The 20852-nt window shown below is 42.1% G+C and overlaps 1 protein-coding gene and 1 long non-coding RNA gene across 3 annotated transcripts in view; one reads left to right on the top strand and one right to left on the bottom strand.

Annotated features, from left to right (window-relative positions):
* LOC146525206 (uncharacterized) overlaps nucleotides 1–20852 on the top strand; it is a 374600-nt gene that overhangs the window by 25947 nt on the left and 327801 nt on the right. The window lies entirely within an intron of this gene.
* On the bottom strand, nucleotides 3857–11266 carry LOC146525218 (apoptosis regulator BAX). Of its 2 annotated transcripts, XM_085165630.1 has the most exons (7): nucleotides 10937–11266; nucleotides 10774–10847; nucleotides 9325–9373; nucleotides 6820–6981; nucleotides 5303–5435; nucleotides 4803–4907; nucleotides 3857–4711 (listed from the first exon to the last, which is right to left on the bottom strand). In XM_085165630.1, the coding sequence occupies exons 1-7, from the start codon at nucleotides 11134–11136 to the stop codon at nucleotides 4613–4615; spliced, it is 822 nt and encodes a 273-aa protein (XP_085021756.1). In that variant the 5' UTR covers nucleotides 11137–11266; the 3' UTR covers nucleotides 3857–4612. The 2 variants fall into 2 exon arrangements, with proteins under 2 accessions (XP_085021756.1, XP_085021749.1); XM_085165623.1 differs by having other exon boundaries at nucleotides 10774–10976.

Raw genomic sequence — 20852 nt, 5'->3', positions numbered from 1 at the left:
CGGCCATCTTGATTTACAGCAGGACTGTCAGTGTCATTGGTCAAGGTTCAGTCTTGAGGGTAATGTGCAGGAAAAGTATTCCCGGCTTCGTGAGCCTTCCAAGACAAATAGCTGCCATTTGTCTTTCACATAAATCACAATGAGGAAGAAAAATAAACATTTTCATTTGACAAAGTTAAAATAAAACAATAACGAGAGCTGCTGCACCGTCAGTCAGTGACAGGACACCACGTCTGTATCCTCCAGAAAACCCAGGAAAATTCATATTCCAGTTCAACTTTTCCTTTTTCCTTCCTCTGGAGGAGCAAAAAGGCTCCACACATGAGACATCGATGGACAGCCCAGGATGTCCTCTGTGTAGCACGATTTAAGTCAAATGTCCATCACAGAGACATAAATGAAAAGGCTGGTTTTGGGAGGATATCAATGTGAAAAAACAAAAACACAACCTCGATGACGTGTCAAAGCCTTTTGTTTATGTATTGGTATAAAGTATTTTGTACATTAAGCCTGAAGTCAGCGTTGCTTTGAAACACGTGACCCAGCTGCCCTCAGTCTGAACACAACGCTGTGTGAAAGTTATTTCTCTGTGTGCACATCCATCTGTTCCTCGCCTCCTTCAAACATGTCAAATAAACAATTAATCTGACAACAAATATGCGTAATGAATGGTTCTGAATAACAGGTCCCAGATCAGTCAGACAGCAATCACACGTCATCTACACACTGCAAACGCAAAACAATAAAGAAGAAAAAGTTTAATGAAATAATTATTATATTATACATTCATTTACTGAATAACCAACATTGTTCAGTGATGGACATAAATCAGGGGCCACTTGCAGCCTGCATACTGACGTGAAGACATATAAAGCAATACGACCTTTTGTTAGGTAGCATTTGTTTGTTGTTGAGTGCAAAGTTAAAATAAGAAATGATTTGATATGAAGGCGACATGAGCAGAGCGCACAAACATGCTGAGGTTGTGTTAGTTCAAACACTCATGTCTGCATTTTGATTGTGTCACATACGAACAGAACGACAGACGTGCTGCCGCGTGTCTGCACAGACAGGACCGATGTGTTTGTTTGGTCGTTCAATGAAAGGCTTCAGTTAACAGTGAGGGAAAAAAGGTTTGCACTCACGTTTGCAGGGAAAAAGAACGAGGCACAAAATGTTCTGATGTATTTGTGGGTCTTTTCTTATTTGTTTGTTTGTTTGTTCTTGTACTGCCTGAACACTGAAGTGGCTCCAATGAGATGACGTCCCAGCAGCAGCTCCTTTCAGTTTGAAACCTCTGACAGTTCAAATTAGCAGTAAAACGTTTACTACATTGATTTTCTTTCTTTTGTAAAACTAAATAATTCAAAGAGAAGGAACGCTATAAATAAAAGCTCGATGAGGTAATCATCTACCACTGCTACAGTTTGTTTGCTTTACAATGAACTCCCAGTGTCCCAGACACTTTGCATTTCAGACGCCCTGATTAAAAGTGTCTCTGTACAACTTTTGCTATTTACAACAAAATCTTTCTCTACTTCAGTTAGTGTTTTGCTGCCTTTCCCCCGTTTCAAATTATGTAGAATATTAAGAAAGCAGCTGCTGACGTTTGTTATTTCAGTATTTTGTGAAACCTTCAGAAAAACTGTTGTCATTGCTCCTGTCCATTCTTGTGACGACACTGGGATCTTAGCACATCACAAATTACCGACAAACCGTGTACATGCTGGAAACTGTTCGCCAAAGCGTTTCAGCTGCTAAATGTTCCCTTTCTGTCCACAGCTTCAGTCCTTGTATTGAACTGAGGAGCGTATTTCTAAAGATCTTACCCCATATTCACAAAGTTTCATGGTACAATCACTTAATCCTGGTGACAAAATTCTGAGACAATTCTTAAATTATGTTTTCAAAGTTTTTCCCCTCAAACGTTGCCAAAGGTTTAAAAGAAAACGTTTGAAATGGAGACAACGTGTAGTGTAATCGGAGCAGTTAATCCATTTTTATTTTGAGCTTAGAAGATGTTTTGTCACAGAACACTGGACCAGACCAGGTCATCTTAGGAATTTTGAGTCATTTTCTCCAGAAAGAGACGAGTCAGACAATCATAGAAATGCTGCCATTACCAGACATGGCTTACAACTAATTTGCATCTGCAATCTCTCGGGAGGCTAAATTATCTTGTCATCACGTACAGTCTATTTTCTTTGGGCAATCTCCCACAGATGTTGGAAAATTTCTTCTCATGTGGAGCTGATGATAATAACCTGCAGCTGTCCCAGCAGCATGTGTGCTCAGCAGAAGAGTTCGGGTGCTGAACTGGGCTGCCTGCAGTCGAGACTCTCGACCTTTCCCCAGCTGAGAACATCTGGAGCATCATGAAAATCATCAGACAACAATGGGACAACAATCCTCTCCTCCTCCAGACCTTACCGGCCGATATTAAAGAACAGGATGCTGCACAGTGGGAAACGTATCCATGGCACAAATCTTTTGAGAGATGTTGCTGCCATATTGTAGTTGAAATAGTTCCCAGTTTAAACGTTTTCTATGTTCATTTGTGAATTAAATAACTTAAGATAACCTCTTCCTATTTACTTTCAAATAGACCAGTGGATCGAATGAACACGACATGACAGAACACACACAGACTGAGTTATTAGTAATTGTTCATTTTGGATTTAATGCTGGCAAAGATGCTGTCTTTATTTATTAGTTTTCTCAAAAACAACAGTCTGAAAAAAACTTCAGGAACTCCAGAAAACAAGTCCTTGGCTGTATCCCAATTCAGGGTCTGAAGCCTTAAAGGCCGCATTTTAAGGCCGATTACGTCACAGCGACGCGACGAAGGCTGTCCCAATTCAAAGGCTGCTCGAAATGCGGCCTCAAATGCGTCCTTCATTTCCCTGAATTTTATGGACGTGGCGGTGTAGACTTCGTGGCCCAACATATCCCAGAATGCATAGCGCGGCGGTGGGTGTGGATAATTTTGCCGAAAAAAACGGCAGATGAGGGGCGGCCGAAGAGTAAACTTTAAGTAAGTACTGAATATTATGTCACTTATTTATGTGCAAATGTTTAATAACGAAGAACATTAAAACATTCCTGTTGGCCACATGTCAGCAAAGTCATGTGACATTAGTGACGTTTGTACTAACTTGGTTTTAAAGCTTTTACTTTAAAATATACGCCGTTCAATAGCTGAGCTTAATCAGAGAATGATCAAAGCTCATGTAGAAACAAACAAATGAACAAAAGATTTTCTCAAAGCTGTATGAAACATTTCTAGCTGTTAGTATCATGGTTGCTAGGCAACCTGGGCAGCGTGACGGAGGCTAGACCGTCCCATTTCACAAGCCTCGCACTTCCGGCCTCAGCGGTCTTTGAGTACGCGGCCCTTGAGGATCGTTGAGGCTGCAGACCCTGAATTGGGACACAGCCCTTGAGTCTCCCTGACACAGAATTGACCCGGATACTTTCTTTCTTTTGTGATGCTCAGTTTGAACTTGACCAAGTCTACATGCAGTTGCACATAATTAGCTGTTAGCTCTCAGTTGAACAAGTGTTCCTATTAAAGTGGCTGTAGATCTGTGATCATTAATGGTGCTGTACAGGTGTGTAAATACTCATGACAGAGATGATAAACACGCTACAGTCTCGCCTCCTCTTTGTGTCCTGCAGGAACATCCGTGTTTCCCACAATTTCACTTTTTCTTTGGTGCAACTAGAGAACAGTTTTTCATTATTAGTGAATTCAGGCCCAGAAAAGACAACATGTTTGTAAACAACACTTCAGGTCGTTTGTTGCCCTTATTTTTTTATTTACATTTGCATATAAAAAAAAAACAAACACTAAATATTTATGATTTCTTTTGACAGTTTTAATTAAATAGGTTTTACATTTATTCCAAACCATTGCACTTTAAAACATTGTTTTCTTGATAAAAGCTTATTTCACCAACACATGTTCCCTGTGTAATTTCAGATTATTTGTTGAAACAGTTCAGTGAAAAACTCGTTTTGAGGATTCTTGTCCAGTTTTTAAAATCCATAAAAGGAACATTTGCAATTTTTTACAGTGTGATTTGATGTCTTTTGATACTAGAAACATAAACAAGTTTATAAAAAGACTTTAAAGAGACAAAACTGAGACAGAATACAACATAATTCAGATTTCAGACACCAGCTACAGTGAAACTGGCACATTCAGTTGGCTTGATTAAGATACTCATGTTGTTGTAAACTCCCTCAGGTCTCTCTGTGTCCACAGTGAATCTAAAATTTGCACAGACCCAGTCTGAACTGACTCGAGCCTCAGGTGTGGTTCAGGTAAGATCGGGTCCAACAGCAGCATTGGCTGACAGCTGAGCCTCCAGTGTCAGATCCACGGAGCCACTGATCACCTGCTAGTGAAGAAAGGCTGAGATGCTCGCTGGACATCAGCAGCAGAAGCGCTTTTGTTCTTTGAAACCTGAGAAAAGAGAAGATCCGTCCCTTTAAGTACAGGACTTGACCTCCTCGTGTTAATGGAGGCTGAGGAGTGACTGCGACAGATTTCCTAACAAGCTGTATCCAGATGAAGGCTCTGCAGTCTTGGTTGTGAGGTCCGATGTCTTTATCGTACTTTCCGGTAGTAAACAAAGGCTACCACCAACACTACTGATGCTACCAAGGCTGCTGTCCTCCATCGAGAGAAACCACGGATCACGCCCTCCTGAAGATCAACAGATCGATATTAGGAGCTGTGGCTGTACCCGAGGCGTCCAAACAGAAGACCGTAGTTTTATGAACGTTTGATCACTTACCCAGCCCCCTTGTGCCACAAGCCAGCTGTAGACCTGCTCCCTGATGACCTGGAGGACCCAGCTGATGATCATTTGGATGCTCTCTAAGTGATTGGCGGAAATAGCCTTTAAAGGAGAAACAGATATGGAACAAAGCCATTAACATCAGTCGTAGGGACCTGCTGTGACATGTGCATGAGACCCTCCTGCAGGCATTGTTAGCCCTTTATGCACACTTACTATAACTCTGTGTTTCTTTAATTAATGTGAGGGATTTTGACACGATGCTGAACATACTGGAGCCTCAGTGCGGTAACATTACTCACAGTGCAGAGATGTTGAGCCCAGTGGCTGCAACACGTTTGTGCCACAGCAATTGCGGCCCTTTTTTGGGGGCTTTTTCTCACACCCACTATGTTTGTACGTTTGGTGGGTGTGAGAAAAAGACACGCTGGGGACTTCCTGTCCTATATCCAGCATGAAGAGACAGACTCTGACAGGCAGGGATCAGAATAATTTACCTTGTGTATAAGTTTACAGGCCAGATGGAAGAGAGCCACTACTCGACCCCAGTTGATGCCGTCAGCAAAGATGCTTCTTGCAACTGTCATGAAGACATCTTGAGCGCAGTTCCCCTGAACCTGGTTTATCAGTCTGATGGGAGGAAACGGACACATTCAAATATGAGAATGATTTAATTTGACTTTACTGACCCAAATTCTCCTTGCGAGTACTGTTCATAGTTAAGATATGCTCAGCAGTTTAATTGTCATTCAAGTGCCACAAACAACCTGAGTTTCCACAAAAGCTTTGAAAAACACTGCTGGCCACCAGCGCTCCCCCTCAGCCTGCTGGTATCCTTTTGAAAACCTCAGGTGACATCTTTCTCTTTAATGTGTCCACAGGATTTTCAGAAGACATGACCTCTGACCCCGAGGTTGAGGTCACTGAGATCTGAACTTGACAGAGATTTTTAGTAGCTGCACCCATTTGATTAATGGCAAAATTCTTAGGTTATCGCATTCACAAACTTGAGCACCCGCGCGGTCCGTTCACCCAGCACGGTGACCACAATCAGCCTTTTACAGCTGAGGAGTTAAAGCAGGGGTGGGAACTCCAGGCCTCGAGGGCCGGTGTCCTGCAGGTTTTAGATCTCACCCTGGGTCAACACACCTGAATCACATGATTAATTCGTTACCAGGCCTCTGGAGAACTTCAACACATGTTGAGGAGTCATTTATCCATTTAAATCAGCTGTGTTGGATCAAGGACACGTCTAAAACCTGCAGGACACCAGGCCCCTCGAGAGGCCTGGAGTCGGACACCGGCCCCTCGAGAGGCCTGGAGTCGGACACCGGCCCCTCGAGAGGCCTGGAGTCGGACACCGGCCCCTCGAGAGGCCTGGAGTCGGACACCGGCCCCTCGAGAGGCCTGGAGTCGGACACCGGCCCCTCGAGAGGCCTGGAGTCGGACACCGGCCCCTCGAGAGGCCTGGAGTCGGACACCGGCCCCTCGAGAGGCCTGGAGTCGGACACCGGCCCCTCGAGAGGCCTGGAGTCGGACACCGGCCCCTCGAGAGGCCTGGAGTCGGACACCCCTGGGTTAAAGAAAGTGACTCACTATTTTAATTCACTGCTAGCAGCAGTAGGTGGAGCCAATTCTCCACTCAGCACCACTGTGCTACGAGAGCATCATGGAAAGAGCCACGGTCAAAGCTCAAGAAACTACACGTTCCAGTTTGTTTTTCCCAGATTTTCATCGTTACACTGGAAGCATAGAGTGAACTTTAACTGACACGAGCTACGACATCGCTCCGGGATATTAGGAGAGGTGGGTGATGAAATCTGCATTTTAGTGTCACCAGTCACAGTCAAAAGTTTGCCTTATATTTACATAATATGTAAAAAATTGCTTTAAACACAGTGAACTTTGAAAAGATTAAAAGAAAGTGTAAATCTGCCAACAGTGTCAGCATGATGTGGAACGAGCTTATCAATTAATTGGTATTGAAAGAATCTGCTGAAACAGCTGCAGTCACCTCTGGAGCTCGGCGTTGCGATTTAAACTGTCGGCTATCTTGCGCAGATGTTCTACCACTTCTTTGATTTGTGGATCCTGTTGTTCATCTGGCCTTCCTCCCAACTCCTCAGAAGTCACGTGTCGACTGGGCTCCTCTGTGTTTATATGTGCAATCACATACCTGTAGACAAAAACACACAAAGATTCTCCTCAGTAAACTTCAAACAACACCAAATCACAGCAGCGGTCACCTCAAGGCGCTTTATTGTAGGACCCTGCAATAACACAGAAAACCCCACAATCAGAAGATCCACTATGAGCAAGCAAAAAAAAAAATCCCTTTCAACATGGAGAACCTCCGGCAGAACCAGGCTCAGGGAGGGGCAGCCATCTATTAGGGGGGCTGCATCACAGGAAGTAGAGCAGGTCATTTACTAGTCAGATGGTTGGTGGTTCAATCCCTGGCTGTTCCACTCTGATACAAATATCCTTGACACCTAACCCCAAGTTGTTGTTAGAAAGCACGTCAGCATTATAAAAAGTACTCCGGCTTCCTCCCACAGTCCAAAGACATGCAGTTAATGGGATTGGGTTAATTCAGGGGTAGGGAACTCCAGGCCTCGAGGGCCGGTGTCCTGCAGGTTTTAGACGGGTCCTTGATCCAACACAGCTGATTCAAATGGATAAATGACCTCCTCAAACTGTCTTCAGTTCTCCAGAGTTCTGGTAATGAACTAATCATTTGATTGAGGTGTGTTGACCCAGGGCGAGACCTAAAACCTGCAGGACACCGGCTCTCGAGGCCTGGAGTTCCCCACCCCTGGGTTAATTGGTAATTCTAAATTGCCCATAGATGTAAATGGTTCTCTCTCTCTATGCATTAGTGTTAGACAGACTGTCCAGTGTGTACCCTGCCTCTCATCTTATGGTAGCTGGGGTAGGCTCCAGTAGGGCTGGGCCATATCGTACCATTCACGGTAATACCGGTACAATGTTGGGCAACAATAGGAAAATGAAATATGGCGATAGAATATGGGTAAAACGTGCATGCGCAGTGCCTTTGTTTTCATACGCACGTGGTGGAAAAAGCATGGCGGCGACGGAGAATGAGAAGAGTGAAAGTGGATCGTTGAATGAAACAGATGAACCTGAACTGGTTTGTTAAAATGCTGCAGCTTCACTGGTGTGGAACTGGTTTAGCTTTCGTCCGTCAGATACACAACGACGCACTTAAAATCAATCCTTTGATTTTTCTGAAAGTCGACAGAGCCCCTTATAATCCCGTGTGCCTTATGTATGAACTCTGGTTGTGTTTACTGACCTCGAAACGATTTTATGTGCACGGCGCTCGAAAATCTGTCAAATGTTTCAGGACGACTTTGCTAAGCTACGAAGCCGCACCGCTTGATGGATTGTTGGAGCATTACGGCTGTCGTAGGCGGAGCCTCGCGGAGTGATACGTACTGTGCTTCAACATAATGTTACAGTATTGTGTGTGTATAACCTCTTTTTAAGTGTTGTGGAGATTAAACATGGTTATGCTGAGGATATGTCGGCCAGTTTCCACTGGAAATGCCTTTTGGTTAAACTGTCAGCAAAGAATTTGCATTTGCACTGTTACATTTTTATATAACGTTAATGCAGATAAAAAACTGCTGCTTGTTTAAGTGAAAATACATTGATGGTTTTTTTTTTGCACTAATAAAGTTGTTGAGTTGTAAAGTATTTTGTCTCGTGTCAATTATATCGTCAGTTATATCGTTATCACAAATTTTCAAATGTATATCATGATAAATATTTTTGGTCATATCGCCCTGCTCTAGGCTCCCCCTGCAACCCTGACAACGATAAGCCATCTCTGGCTCTCTTCCACAGTGCCTGACCTGTCTTCCTCTCCCATCACCCCCAGCTGTTTGCCGGAGAAGGCTGCCCCTCGCTGAGCCTTAATCTGCCAGAGGTTTCTTCGTGGTTAAAAAGGCCGTTTTACCTTCCCACTGTCACCAAACCACTAGTTCACAGGAGGTTATCTCTGTGTTATTGTAGAGTCTTTACCTTACAATATAAAGCACCTCGAGACAACTGTTGTTGTGATTTGGCGCTGTATATAGACATTGAATTAAAGTGAATTGCAATAGAGTTAATGGATGGAGACTTAAGACTACATCCTTCACCATCTACAGCTCTGTGACTGCAGCCATTCCCCTTCTGCCTGTGAAGAGTACTCATGGATACTGATCAATGGAGATGTCAGTTTGCTTAATAGCTATCCTGAAACTGAGCTCACTGTTAGTCAGCCGTGCTAGTTTCAGCCATTGTTCAGATGCACTGTTTATCACGTTGGGGAAACCTGCAGTCAGCTGAGAATGAACATTTCACTTGGAAGAGTGATGAAATGCTTCTCCCACTGAAAACATCCAGATGAACAGAATCAACTTTCTGTATCCATCCTCAGTTTAAGATGTAGAGACGTTTTATGGTCAAACACATGGTCATGACTGTACCCAACAGCAATGTTGAGACTCACCCTCTAAAGACAACCGCACCTTCTTCGAGGATGGGATCATCAATGACATCTGGAAGAGCAAGCAGATAATTAATAGACTATTTACTAGGGGTGGGGGGAAATGGATACTGTGTAGCATGGTGATATTTTGTTTGCTAATAATGTATGGATACAGGGACAGCAGAAATCGATATTTTGTTACAAAAAGGTTTTTGTGCTCTGACTTCAGAGCATGTTGATCCTTTTTCTGAGCAAGAATCCTGACATTCCTTCACTGTCCAAATGTGTTTAACTTGTTTTTGGCAGCAATAAACATGACAGTTTACTTATTTTAATTTAAGACATGTTTTATTTTAATTAAGTTTAAAACTTTTTTATTTAATGTAAAATTATATTTTGTTTTAATTTACTTTCAAATTCTTCAGTTGCTGAAGGGGCTGCATAGTTTTCATAAACTGCATAGTTCAGAATAGCTATAATTGTACCAGATGGTTGATTCAGTTAAGTTGGACTAGACTGTAATACAAACCGTTCAGTTTGTCAACAATCAAACTGAAATGAGAGAAAGACTGAGTGTGAGACTTTGATATTAGAGAAAATGAATATTGATAAAGTTTACCTTTATGTACAGAATCTGAATATCGCAAAATATTTTTAAAAATTGCAATAATATCGTATCGTGCGTTAAGTATTGTGATAATATCGTATCGTGGGATGTGTGGTGATTCCCACCTCTACTGTTTACTCATATTTTTATTCAAGGTGGGGGAAGGGACATAAAACAAAACCTTTACAATCAGTAGTAAAACAATGCCAACAGTACAAAACACATTGAAGTTTTTAAAAACTGACAACCAACTTATGTCATCATTACTTGACAAAGGTTGAATCAAAGAACATGGTGGTTTCTTTCTTAGGTACTTTGAGCTTGCTTTCACTTTTGCCAAGATTGTAATGTGTGCTGTGAAACAGCTGTTTGCGACAAAGCAAATTCTGGTTAAAGCAGATATAAAGAAGATATTATTCACGTTGACTCCACCTGCCCACAGTCTCTAACAGTCGCATTATCAGTTAACTACATTAAAGTTAGGCTGTTAAACTTGTCTTCGTGTGACGTCACGACGACGGCGACGTCATGAGTGGCCATAATTATCAGGTGTAGCATAGTCCAGGCTTCCTGGTGAAACTAGCAGGTCGACAGCGGCCTGTTGAGGCTGTAAAGCACACGCTGTGTCGGGGTAAGTCCCGCAGGGAGCCGGTACAGCCGGTGTTCTCCGGGCTGAGCTGAACCACACTCGGGTTTAGTGACGGCAGCCCAGGTGGTCTCCAACACACCGGCCCCTCTAACTACTAAAAGTAGTTAGAAGCGATTCTTTCACTCTAACTTTTTATTCCGGTTCGGACTCGTTGTACTTTTGCCTCCGTTTAGCTTTTAACTTCAGCGGCTGAACCAGAAATGTCTCCACTTACCGTCTCCACCCGCGGCGCCCCTCGGCTCCCGCTCCGGATTCTCCCCCGCTCGGCCGTCAGCCATGGAGCCAAACCTCGTGTCCGCGCGGAGATGGACGAGATTTGAGATATTCGAAAGTTCAACGCTAACTCGACCTCTACAACCAAGAGAAGTCACGGTTACCCAGTCTGTGGAAACCCGTCTTTCAACAGAAGAACACGGAAGTGATACGGAAGTATCGTAGCGACGGGACCAGCAGTCCGTAGACACGCCTCACAGAAATCCCACAGGTGGAGATAATCGCCCAGAAACCTGCCCACAGAGTATTTATCTGCTTTACTTTGTGTTCTTCCACAGTTCAGATACTCTGTACGAACCATCATTGCCAAAGCAGGACACTTGCCCCAGGGCCCGCTTGGAGATTATGTTAGTGATGGCGTTTTTGTTTTTACTGCCGCGGTCAAGTGAGCCGTTTGTGCGCCGCTTCTTCTCCACCCTATAAATTTTCTTGCGCTTCAACACCAGCCTTTACGTCAGCGCACGTTCTCGTTCGTTCCTGATCGCGCGCGCGCACAAATGCACGCTCACACGCCAGCGCACGCGTTGCACTGGGACAGCCTGGTTGCATCATATTCAAAGTCATTAAAAACCACTCCTGATAGTTGACGTGAAACTTTGAACACACTCGACCTCTGGTCCACCTGCTATACCGCTGGGCCAACTTTAATCTCTTTGGCTGCAATATTTCACCAAATTAAAGGACAGTTGTGCTCAAGTTCAATACAATTAATGCAAAATAATCACATGATGTTCAAAGATTCATTACAAATCACTCTTGATAGTTGACATTAAACTTTCAACAGATCTTTTCTCTTATCTGGGCCAAGCGTCGTCTCAAACTGCTTTCATGCTCCCAAGAAATCAAAGGACAAGTCTCCTCAAATTCAAAAGCTTCAAAGGAATGTGATGATGTCCTGTGAGAAATCTATTAAAATCATCTGTGATAGCTGACTATCACAGATTCCTTTTCTTGGACACCCACAGTAGTTTCATCAGTTTTTCACGCACAGTTTCATCTCAATCCACTGCATAATTCTGGGGACATTAAAGGTCTTATATGGTCAAATTCAACCTGCTCAATCGATTATAACATCACATAAAGAATAATAAAAATCATCTGTGATTGTTGACATGAAAATGTCATTTGACTCCTCTTTGTTACCTTTTCTGCATGCGTGTCAACCTTCATCACAAAATGCTGCATGATTAGAAATTAAAGGACATTTCTACTCACATTCAACAAGGTTATTTTAATAAACAAAACCTTACAAAAAAGTCATCTTGACATAGTTGATAGTTGACATGAAAGTCTCCACAAATCCATCATCTCTGCACTCACACAAAATATCTGTAAAGTTTTGGATCAACTACAGCTATATTTCTCTTTTTTGCCTTTACTGGACAGTGAAGTCAAGACAGACAGGTTCAAGGTTCAAGGTTCTTTATTTGTCATGTGCATAGTTATACAAGTGTAACACACAGTGAAATGTAACCTGACACGCTCCTCGACATGTGCAAAATTGGGGGGGGGGGGGGGGGGGTAGAGGAAGAACATTATATATATATATATATATATATATATATATAGTATATATATAGTATATACGTTGGGTGAATGTGCAGTAGTAGCAGCAAGCAGGTGAATTCTGTACATTAATAAGAATAGACATCTTACTATTTTACAGAATAGACAATATAAGCATATTTAAAATTAAAGGACTTTGAAATGTACATTGTGCTGATGGGTTTAAGTGTCTGGAACAGAGTCCTGTCTCAGTCAGTTATAGATGATGTGAGAGGGCGGGTGTGTGTGTTTAGGGCCTGGATGGCTTGGGGATAGAAGCTCCTCTTGAGTCTCTCTGTCCTTGCCCGGATGATGTGAACCTTCTACCAGATTGCAGAAGTTGGAACAGTTTGTTGCCAGGATGGGACGGGTCCTTCAGTATCTGCTCTAGTCCGGCATCTCCTGGTGTAGGTGTCCTGAAGCGGGGGGAGAGCAGTCCTGCAGCAGCGCTCTGCTGTACGGATCACTCTCTGGAGAGCTTTTTGGTCCTTCACACAGCTGTTCCCAAACCACGATGAGATGTTCTGTGTGAGGATGCTCTCCACAGCGCCTGTATAGAAAGTCCTGAGGATCTCTGGAGAGACCCTGAACTTCCTCAGTTGTCGTAGGTGATGCAGGCACTGCCTAGCCTTTTTGGTCTGGACCTGAATGTGGGCAGACCATGTCAGGTCTGAGGAGATGTGGACACCGAGATACTTGAAGGACTGCACCCTCTCCACTGGAGCTCCATTGATGATAATGGGCTTGTAGTCTCTGTGGAAAGACAGGAAAGTGGTGTTGAGTACCCCAGCATAATATGGATTGGCTGTCTGTTTAGAGTCCAAATCTCTGATTGGTCTTAGCCGGCAAACAGTGCAGAGCGTAGATTAAGCCGATGTATGAGAGGACTCGCCCAGTTGTAACCCTTCCCTGCCTCAAAAGCTCTCTAGGGCTGCCCTCTGATACAAACTGAAATGTAGGTAGTTTTGCAGGCCCAGCATCTTCCCTGTAGCTCACTGCACTTGGTAACTGTAGATTATTTGGTTAAATGATCACTCTGCACCATTTGTCTGATATGAGCTACCGTACCTGTGTTGGCTAATCCAGCACGTGGGGGGTTACGTTTTTGGTATTGGCCATTATGTGCACATGTGCTTGGATGGATTAAAGTTCGCAGTGGAATAATATCTGGAGCTGTCACTGAATCAAACCACGTCATGAGACTGCTACAGTAACTAACTGGGCTCATTTTAGTGGCTTGGAAAACAGCCCTAAGGGTCTGTTAGTTTTAACGGGCCAGAGTAACCTGTAAGAGGTATTTGTACTATTGAGAATTAATAGCGTTTCAAGTTTTGTGGGTTCATAATTTACTTTGGTTTTATGTAGTTATTCACGTTCTAGTTCTGCAGTGTTTCATCATTTGAATATAATGTTTTCCAGCACATCTGACAGATGATTTTAATACATTTGTAACATGTGTTATCACATTCCTTTAAAGTTTTGTAAATTTGAGCAGAATCATCCTTTAATTTCTTGCGAGTATGAAAGTAGTTTGAGATGAAACTTTGCCCAGACACAGAGTCGGTGGGCCAGAGGACGAATGTGTTAAAAGTATGACCTCAACTATCAAGGATAAATTTTAATGAATATTTGAATACGATGCTATTGTATTGCATCAAACATGAGCAAAACCCATATATTATTTTTCTGTAATATTGCAGTCAATAGAGATGAAACTTTGCCCAGAGCTACAGTGAGTGGACTAGAAGAGAAATACTTTGAAAGTTTGACATCAACTATCAAGGATGAATTTTAATGAATATTTGAATATGATGCTGTTGTTTTGCATGGACTGTATCAAAAAGTTGACTCAGTTCATCTGGACGCAGTGTTTTCAAAACTCATCCAAGTGACTTCTTCAGACTGAAGTGACAAAGTGTTTCTCCCACTGAAGACGCTGCGTCCAGATGAACAGAATCAACTTTTTGGGATCTCCCTGCCTGAATGATTGAGCATGCATCAAGGCATAATGTCACAGTGTAAATCTTTGTAAATTAAAGCTTCGCAAAATAAGAAAAACTTGAGCTGAAATCCAGCTGAAATACACACAAGCTTGTTGAAATCATTTATAATTATCAAATATATTTGACCCACAGAATATATTTAAAAAGGGTTAAAGACTATACCTTCTCAGATAGCATTGTGTTATTTACATGTAATTCAACATCTTAATATGTATTTAATTCTATTTCTGAGCAGTTTGATATAAAAACTTATAATTAAAAACAAAAGAGTTGTTCATTCAACAGGACACAATGCTTTCAGGCAAGTTAACAGACAGTTAAACACAAAACTGTGCACTTGTCCATCTTTGTGAGTCTAACAATGTCACCTGGGTCCATGTTCGGCTGGATTATTCTGTGAAGGTCTGTCAGACCGTGGAGCTGCAGGTGAGAAGTAAATGCAGGACTCTTATAATGAACAGTGAATTTATTTACAAAGTGCACGATGAATAACTCTTTACAAGTCCCAGGCACTCTTATAATGTAAGACAGACCCACGGGCAGGACAAACCGCAAGAATCGCCAACCGGGTTAATCCAAAACACTCAGGCCCAGGACAGCAGCCTAAAAACAGTCAGGACCAGGACAGCAGCCTAAAAACCTGGAAAAGACAATAATAGTACCAATAATAGTAACATTTTTAGTATTTTGTTGCAATAATAGTAACAAATCACATGACTACTACATTCATGTAGTTGTAAAGAGCATGATAATATATTAAGTAATCCAAGTATTTAGAATACGTTACTCTCATTGAGTAACGTAACGGAATACATTACAAAATGTATTTTGGGGCATGTAATCTGTAATCTGTAGTGGAATACATTCTAAAAGTAACCTTCCCAACACTGTCTGCAAGCTCCACATGATGGCGATGTTGAAACGTTTGCTAGCGCTCATATTTATTCAGAGGGCTGGAACAGCGAGTCAGTGAGTAACGTGCAGTTGTGTAATGAAGTGTTTTGATGCGCCCTCACTCATCACCACACCCACCACGACCGTGTACTACAAAACTAAAACCAGTCAGTCAGGTTTTTTAACAGCCACATCTGAGTGAATGGCCTGAATGAAACAGTGTGTGTCCTGAGGAGCTGGTAGTTTCCCATTCTATAATGGAAAACTACCAGTATGGGGCGATCGTGGCTCAAGAGTTGGGAGTTTGTCTTGTAATCAGAAGGTTGCCGGTCCGAGGCTCGGACAGTCTCGGCCGTTGTGTCCTTGGGCAAGACGCTTCACCTGCCGCCTACTGGTGTTGGCTAGAAGGGTTGATGGCGCGATATGGCAGCCTCGCCTCTGTCAGTCTGCCCCAGGGCAGCTGTGGCTACACCTGTAGCTGCCTCCACCAGTGTGTGAATGTGTGTGTGAATGGGTGGATGACTGGGTGTGTAAAGCCCTAGGGGGGACTAGTAAAAGCACTATACAAATACAGGCCATTTACCATTTATATAAGCTATTAGAGTCACAGTAAAAAAACATACTTGCAAATGTGACAACAGTTCATGTGTAGTGTGAGTGTGAGCCTACTGCAAACACAAAAGTCCTCTTTTCAAAACATTCTGCACTAAAAAGACGGGAAAAAGACTCAGAGGGACAGAACAAATGTAATGAGTAAAGGTGTGTATATATGAATGAGGTATTGGAACCACATCAAGCTGAAAAGATAGAAGTAGAAACAGTTCCTTTTTTCTATTTAGACAATAGATCTGGAGTTTAATGAATAGAGTTGATTACATGACTAAAAGTACTAAATGTTTAGCTTCATTTGACATTTCAAACTTAAAACTCTAATCTGGGCACTCTAATGTTTCTTTTCAGTAGTCTTTCAGCTGCAAGCATATGCATACATCTAGAATTTGTGAAAAGATCTGCCTGCTGTCAGTAATGAAAATGTACAAAGTAGTCACACAGAAAGCAGTCGTTATATTCGTGTGCACTCTTGTAGACATCAGAGTTAATATTTTCCAGAAACTTAACCACGGCTATATTTTCTAAGATGATGATTGGTATTGGCCAGATTTAGCTCTGAGCTATGGGCAATAACTCTTGATGTAGCTGATGTATGTCCTGTATGGCACATCAACAAAGTGTGCATTTCATTTGTTTGTAAACTTCAGCACTATGCATCAAATTCAATTTTATGTATATTATTCCCCCCAAAAATCATGCTTACTCTAGTGCTGCACTAAATGTTTAACCTTAACATTGAACCGTTTAACATTTGACCTTATTGCCCTAAAAGTTCAAATGTAGTGCAACTTAGGATAATGCTGCAAAAGCACACAAACCACAAGAGCTGGGCTGTGTCCCAATCCAGCGACCGCATGCTTCGGAGTACGCACTACGTGTACTACGTACGCGTTAGTGAGAGGCTTGTGAAATGGGACGGTCTAGCCTTCGTCGCGCTGCTCAGGTTGCCTAGCAACCATGATACTAACCGCGAGAAACATTTCATACAGCTTTGTGTGACAGAAATGAAGGAGAAAAATGTTTTGTTGGTCATTAATTCTTTATGACATCACTGTGATTAGTTGAGTATCTGAGGCTGAAACCACAGGACTGTAAAACATGATTGTTGGGCTTCATTTCTGTACTGAACAGTCATTTAAGATTAGTTAGTAAATAACAATTAGCTCATGTTGGTCATGAGACTAAAGTCATCTCACTGTGGTAATGTAAATATAATATGGCCAATATTATAGTTATTGTCAGATTATTATGATATATATACAGGGTGGGCCATTTATATGGATACACCGTAATAACATGGGAATGGTTGGTGATATTAAAGTCCTGTTTGTGGCACATTAGTATATGTGAGGGGGCAAACTCCTCAAGATGGGTGGTGACCATGGTGGCCATTTAGAAGTCGGCCATCTTGGATACAACTTTTGTTTTTTCAATAGGAAGAGGGCCATGTGACACATCAAACTTATTGGTAATGTCACAAGAAAAACAATGGTGTGCTTGGTTTCAACGTAACTTTATTCTTTCATGAGTTATTTACAAGTTTCTGACCACTTATAAAATGTGTTCAATGTGCTGCCCATTGTGTTGGATTGTCAATGCAACCCTCTTCTCCCACTCTTCACACACTGATAGCAACACCGCAGGAGAAATGCCAGCACAGGCATCCAGTATCCGTAGTTTCAGGTGCATCTTGTATATTCACACCATAGACAATTGCCTTCAGATGACCCCAAAGATAAAAGTCTAAGGGGGTCAGATCGGGAGACCTTGGGGGCCATTCAACTGGCCCACGACGACCAATCCACTTTAGAGGAAACTGTTCATCTAGGAATGCTCGGACCTGCACCCATAATGTGGTGGTGCACCATCCTGCTGGAAAAACTCAGGGAACGTGCCAGCTTCAGTGCATAAAGAGGGAAACACATCATCATGTAGCAATTTCAAATATCCAGTGGGCTTGAGGTTTCTATTGATGAAGAATGGACCCACTATCGTTGTACAAGTGTAACTTATAAACACATGTTCATACTTTTATTCCACAATCAGAGAGAAAGAAACAGAGAGAGAGTGCAGGACAGACAGACAGGTGACAGTCTCAGGTGTACACACTGCTACAAACAGGAGGATTTAGTGTTTGTGTTATTACGAGTGCTGAACAAGAAGAGTTCCAGCTGGTACAGTGGACACATGTGTGACTGCTGTGATTAAAGCATCTTTCTTTCATCTTCATGAGTGAACCGTCAGCTCGTTCAAACACACGTTAAAGTCCGTTTGGCTCGACACCACCGAACAGAGGCAGCAATATAACATAGCTAACATTAACAGTGCAGTGAATCCTGCTTGTGCTGTGATGTTCAGGACTGCAAACCGAGCAGCATCACTGACTTTCAGCTTGTTGTGTTTGTGGATATATGACTGACTTTAATTATCCATAAAATCACATTCTCTGTAAGATTAAAGTCAACTATTGAACGGCGTATATTTGAAAGTAAAGGCTTTAAAACCAAGTAAAAGCTGAAAGTACAAACGTCACTAGTGTCACATGACTTTGCCGACATGTGGCCAACAGTAATGTTTTAATGTTCTTCATTATTAAACATTTGCACATAAATAAGTGACATAAGATTCAGTAGTTACTTTTAAAAGTTTACTCTTTGGCTGCTCCGCTTCCACCATTTTTTCGGCAAAATTATCCACACCCACCGCCGTGCTATGCATTCTGGGATATGTTGGGCCACGAAGTCTACACCGGACCCAGCCTTAAAATTCAGGGAAATGAAGGACGCATTTGAGGGACGCATTTTGAGCAGCCTTCAAAATTGGGACAGCCTTCGTCGCATCGCTGTGACGTAATCGGCCTTAAAATGCGGCCTTTAAGGCTGCAGACCCTGAATTGGATAGCCCTGACCCCCACCCAACACACAATAATGTCATGAAAGCATCATTTTAAAAAGGGCTATGCAAACATGGCCAATAACTTTCATTCTAATGATGTGCAAAATGATTTGGGCACAAAACAGATTTTGCTGTTAGAAAACTTGCAGACTTCACTATATACAGTGTAGAGCCTCTAAACTAAGTTTGGGGGATGTGATCTTTCAAGAAATGCAGACAAACTGTTGTTTGTTTACTTACACAGCATGTCTTGTAGAATTAACTGGAGTCACAGCAACAGCATAGTGCAGTCACATCTCAAGTCTAATAACAGAAGACAGGAAAAGATCAGTAACGAAACAACTTCCCCAAACAATAAGTAAAACAGGCTGATCTAAAGTATGATTAAAGTTCAGCCTGATTAATATAAATGTCACTGACAGTTGCTGATATATTGGAAAAGCAAAATACTTACTGATGTCTTTCTGTCCAACAGCAGGAGTGCTGGTCCCGAGCCTCAAAGACAGTAAGAAGCAAGCAGAGGGAGAAAAAACAGAACATTTTTATAAGCTGATTTTATCCTTAATGGCTGTGCAATCATTGTAACATAGAGATTGCTTACGTTGTTAAATAAAGGCTAGATTTGACATTAATAGATGCCACAGATGTTCAAAAGCTGCCACAAAGCATGAACAACAAATGGACGTCTCCGAAAACGAAGGAGCATTTTTGCAAATATGTGATGTCTTGATAAATCGAGCAGATATTTGAACTTTACACAGCTACATTCTCGCCTGAAAATATCTTAAAAGTTTATTTTGTGACCTGGGGGGGGGGGGGGGGGGGGGGGGGGATTCCGACCTGCATGTATTTGCATATATTATAATACTGACCAATGACTGGAGAAAACACTGATGACGCGGCTGCGGTCACGGACAAACTTGCACGTGTCTGTTCGGGAACGGCAGATGCTGAGAGGTCCAGCGTTTACATTACCGACTATTTCAAAGTGACAGCCTGAGGTGTTCTTCAGTAAAGTGGACTACCAAGGAGGACCTGAGGCCCCACCGTAATATTTTCGGTAAGTTAAATGTGTTTGTAAGCTAATCCATAACTTAGGTCCTTAGGATGAGCACTCGGCTGTCGGGGAAACTTGTTTTGTAAAGTTCGTTTAGCTAACCCGTGCAGGTGAATGAATTTACCCTGACTAAAGAAATCAAGAGAAACGCTCCGGGCTGCTCAGTGACTAACCACGGTTACTGTACTTTTATTATGAGTATTATACTGTAAGAGCAACAGGCTGGACTCTGCTTCTGCTCCTGTGCAGAGCTGATTATTAAATATGTGCAAACAGCAGCTGTTTTCTGTCGCTTTCCACATGTGGAACGACATTAACGCCAACTTTTAAAAACCTGGAACTTCACCCCTCATTAGTCAATAGCTACGGATTAAATAGCAAAGCCCGATACTTATGTACTGAAACCAACTACTTCCGCTTGTCAGCTTAAGTTAAAATATTTAATTTTTCCTCTGATTATTTTTTTAGCATTTTTTTACTGAGTTTGTTGCAAGCATTCAGGTTAAAAAACTGTCCGAATTATATTTAATGAGTTATGTTCACAAAGTCACATGTGCAGTACTCTGTACAGCTTGCATCCTTTAGGACAAATAATTTGAAACATTAATATTTCTTGTTCAATACTGAGCTGATAACACCTCTGTATGTTGTGACCAGGATGCAGCAGCAGACTGAACCTTGACTGAAACCTGCTCCATCATCTCATCTTTGCAGATGTCCATTTATAAAGCATCAACAACTCAAAGGTAAACATGATATTAGAAAATGTGTTAGTATATAAGGCCTTTAAAACAAATAAAAAATAAACAGCTGTCGGCAGAACTGTAGGACTGGACAACTTCAGATCCCGAGTGTGTGAGGACAGAAGGATCAGCTCTATTTCAGATTTAAGAGATAAACTTTATATTTCAGTTTGTGATGATTCTGTTTGTGATTACAGGAGCCGTCCTCAGATTCAGACCTCAGCACCACCCAGTGACAGCAGACAGATCATCTTATATCTTAAATCTTTGT

Source organism: Neolamprologus multifasciatus, chromosome 1 (genome assembly GCF_963576455.1).
Source record: "Neolamprologus multifasciatus chromosome 1, fNeoMul1.2, whole genome shotgun sequence".
In the NCBI taxonomy this organism is placed as follows: domain Eukaryota; kingdom Metazoa; phylum Chordata; class Actinopteri; order Cichliformes; family Cichlidae; genus Neolamprologus; species Neolamprologus multifasciatus.
Note: the sequence above shows the minus strand (reverse complement) of the source record. Positions and strands in the feature narration are given on the sequence as shown.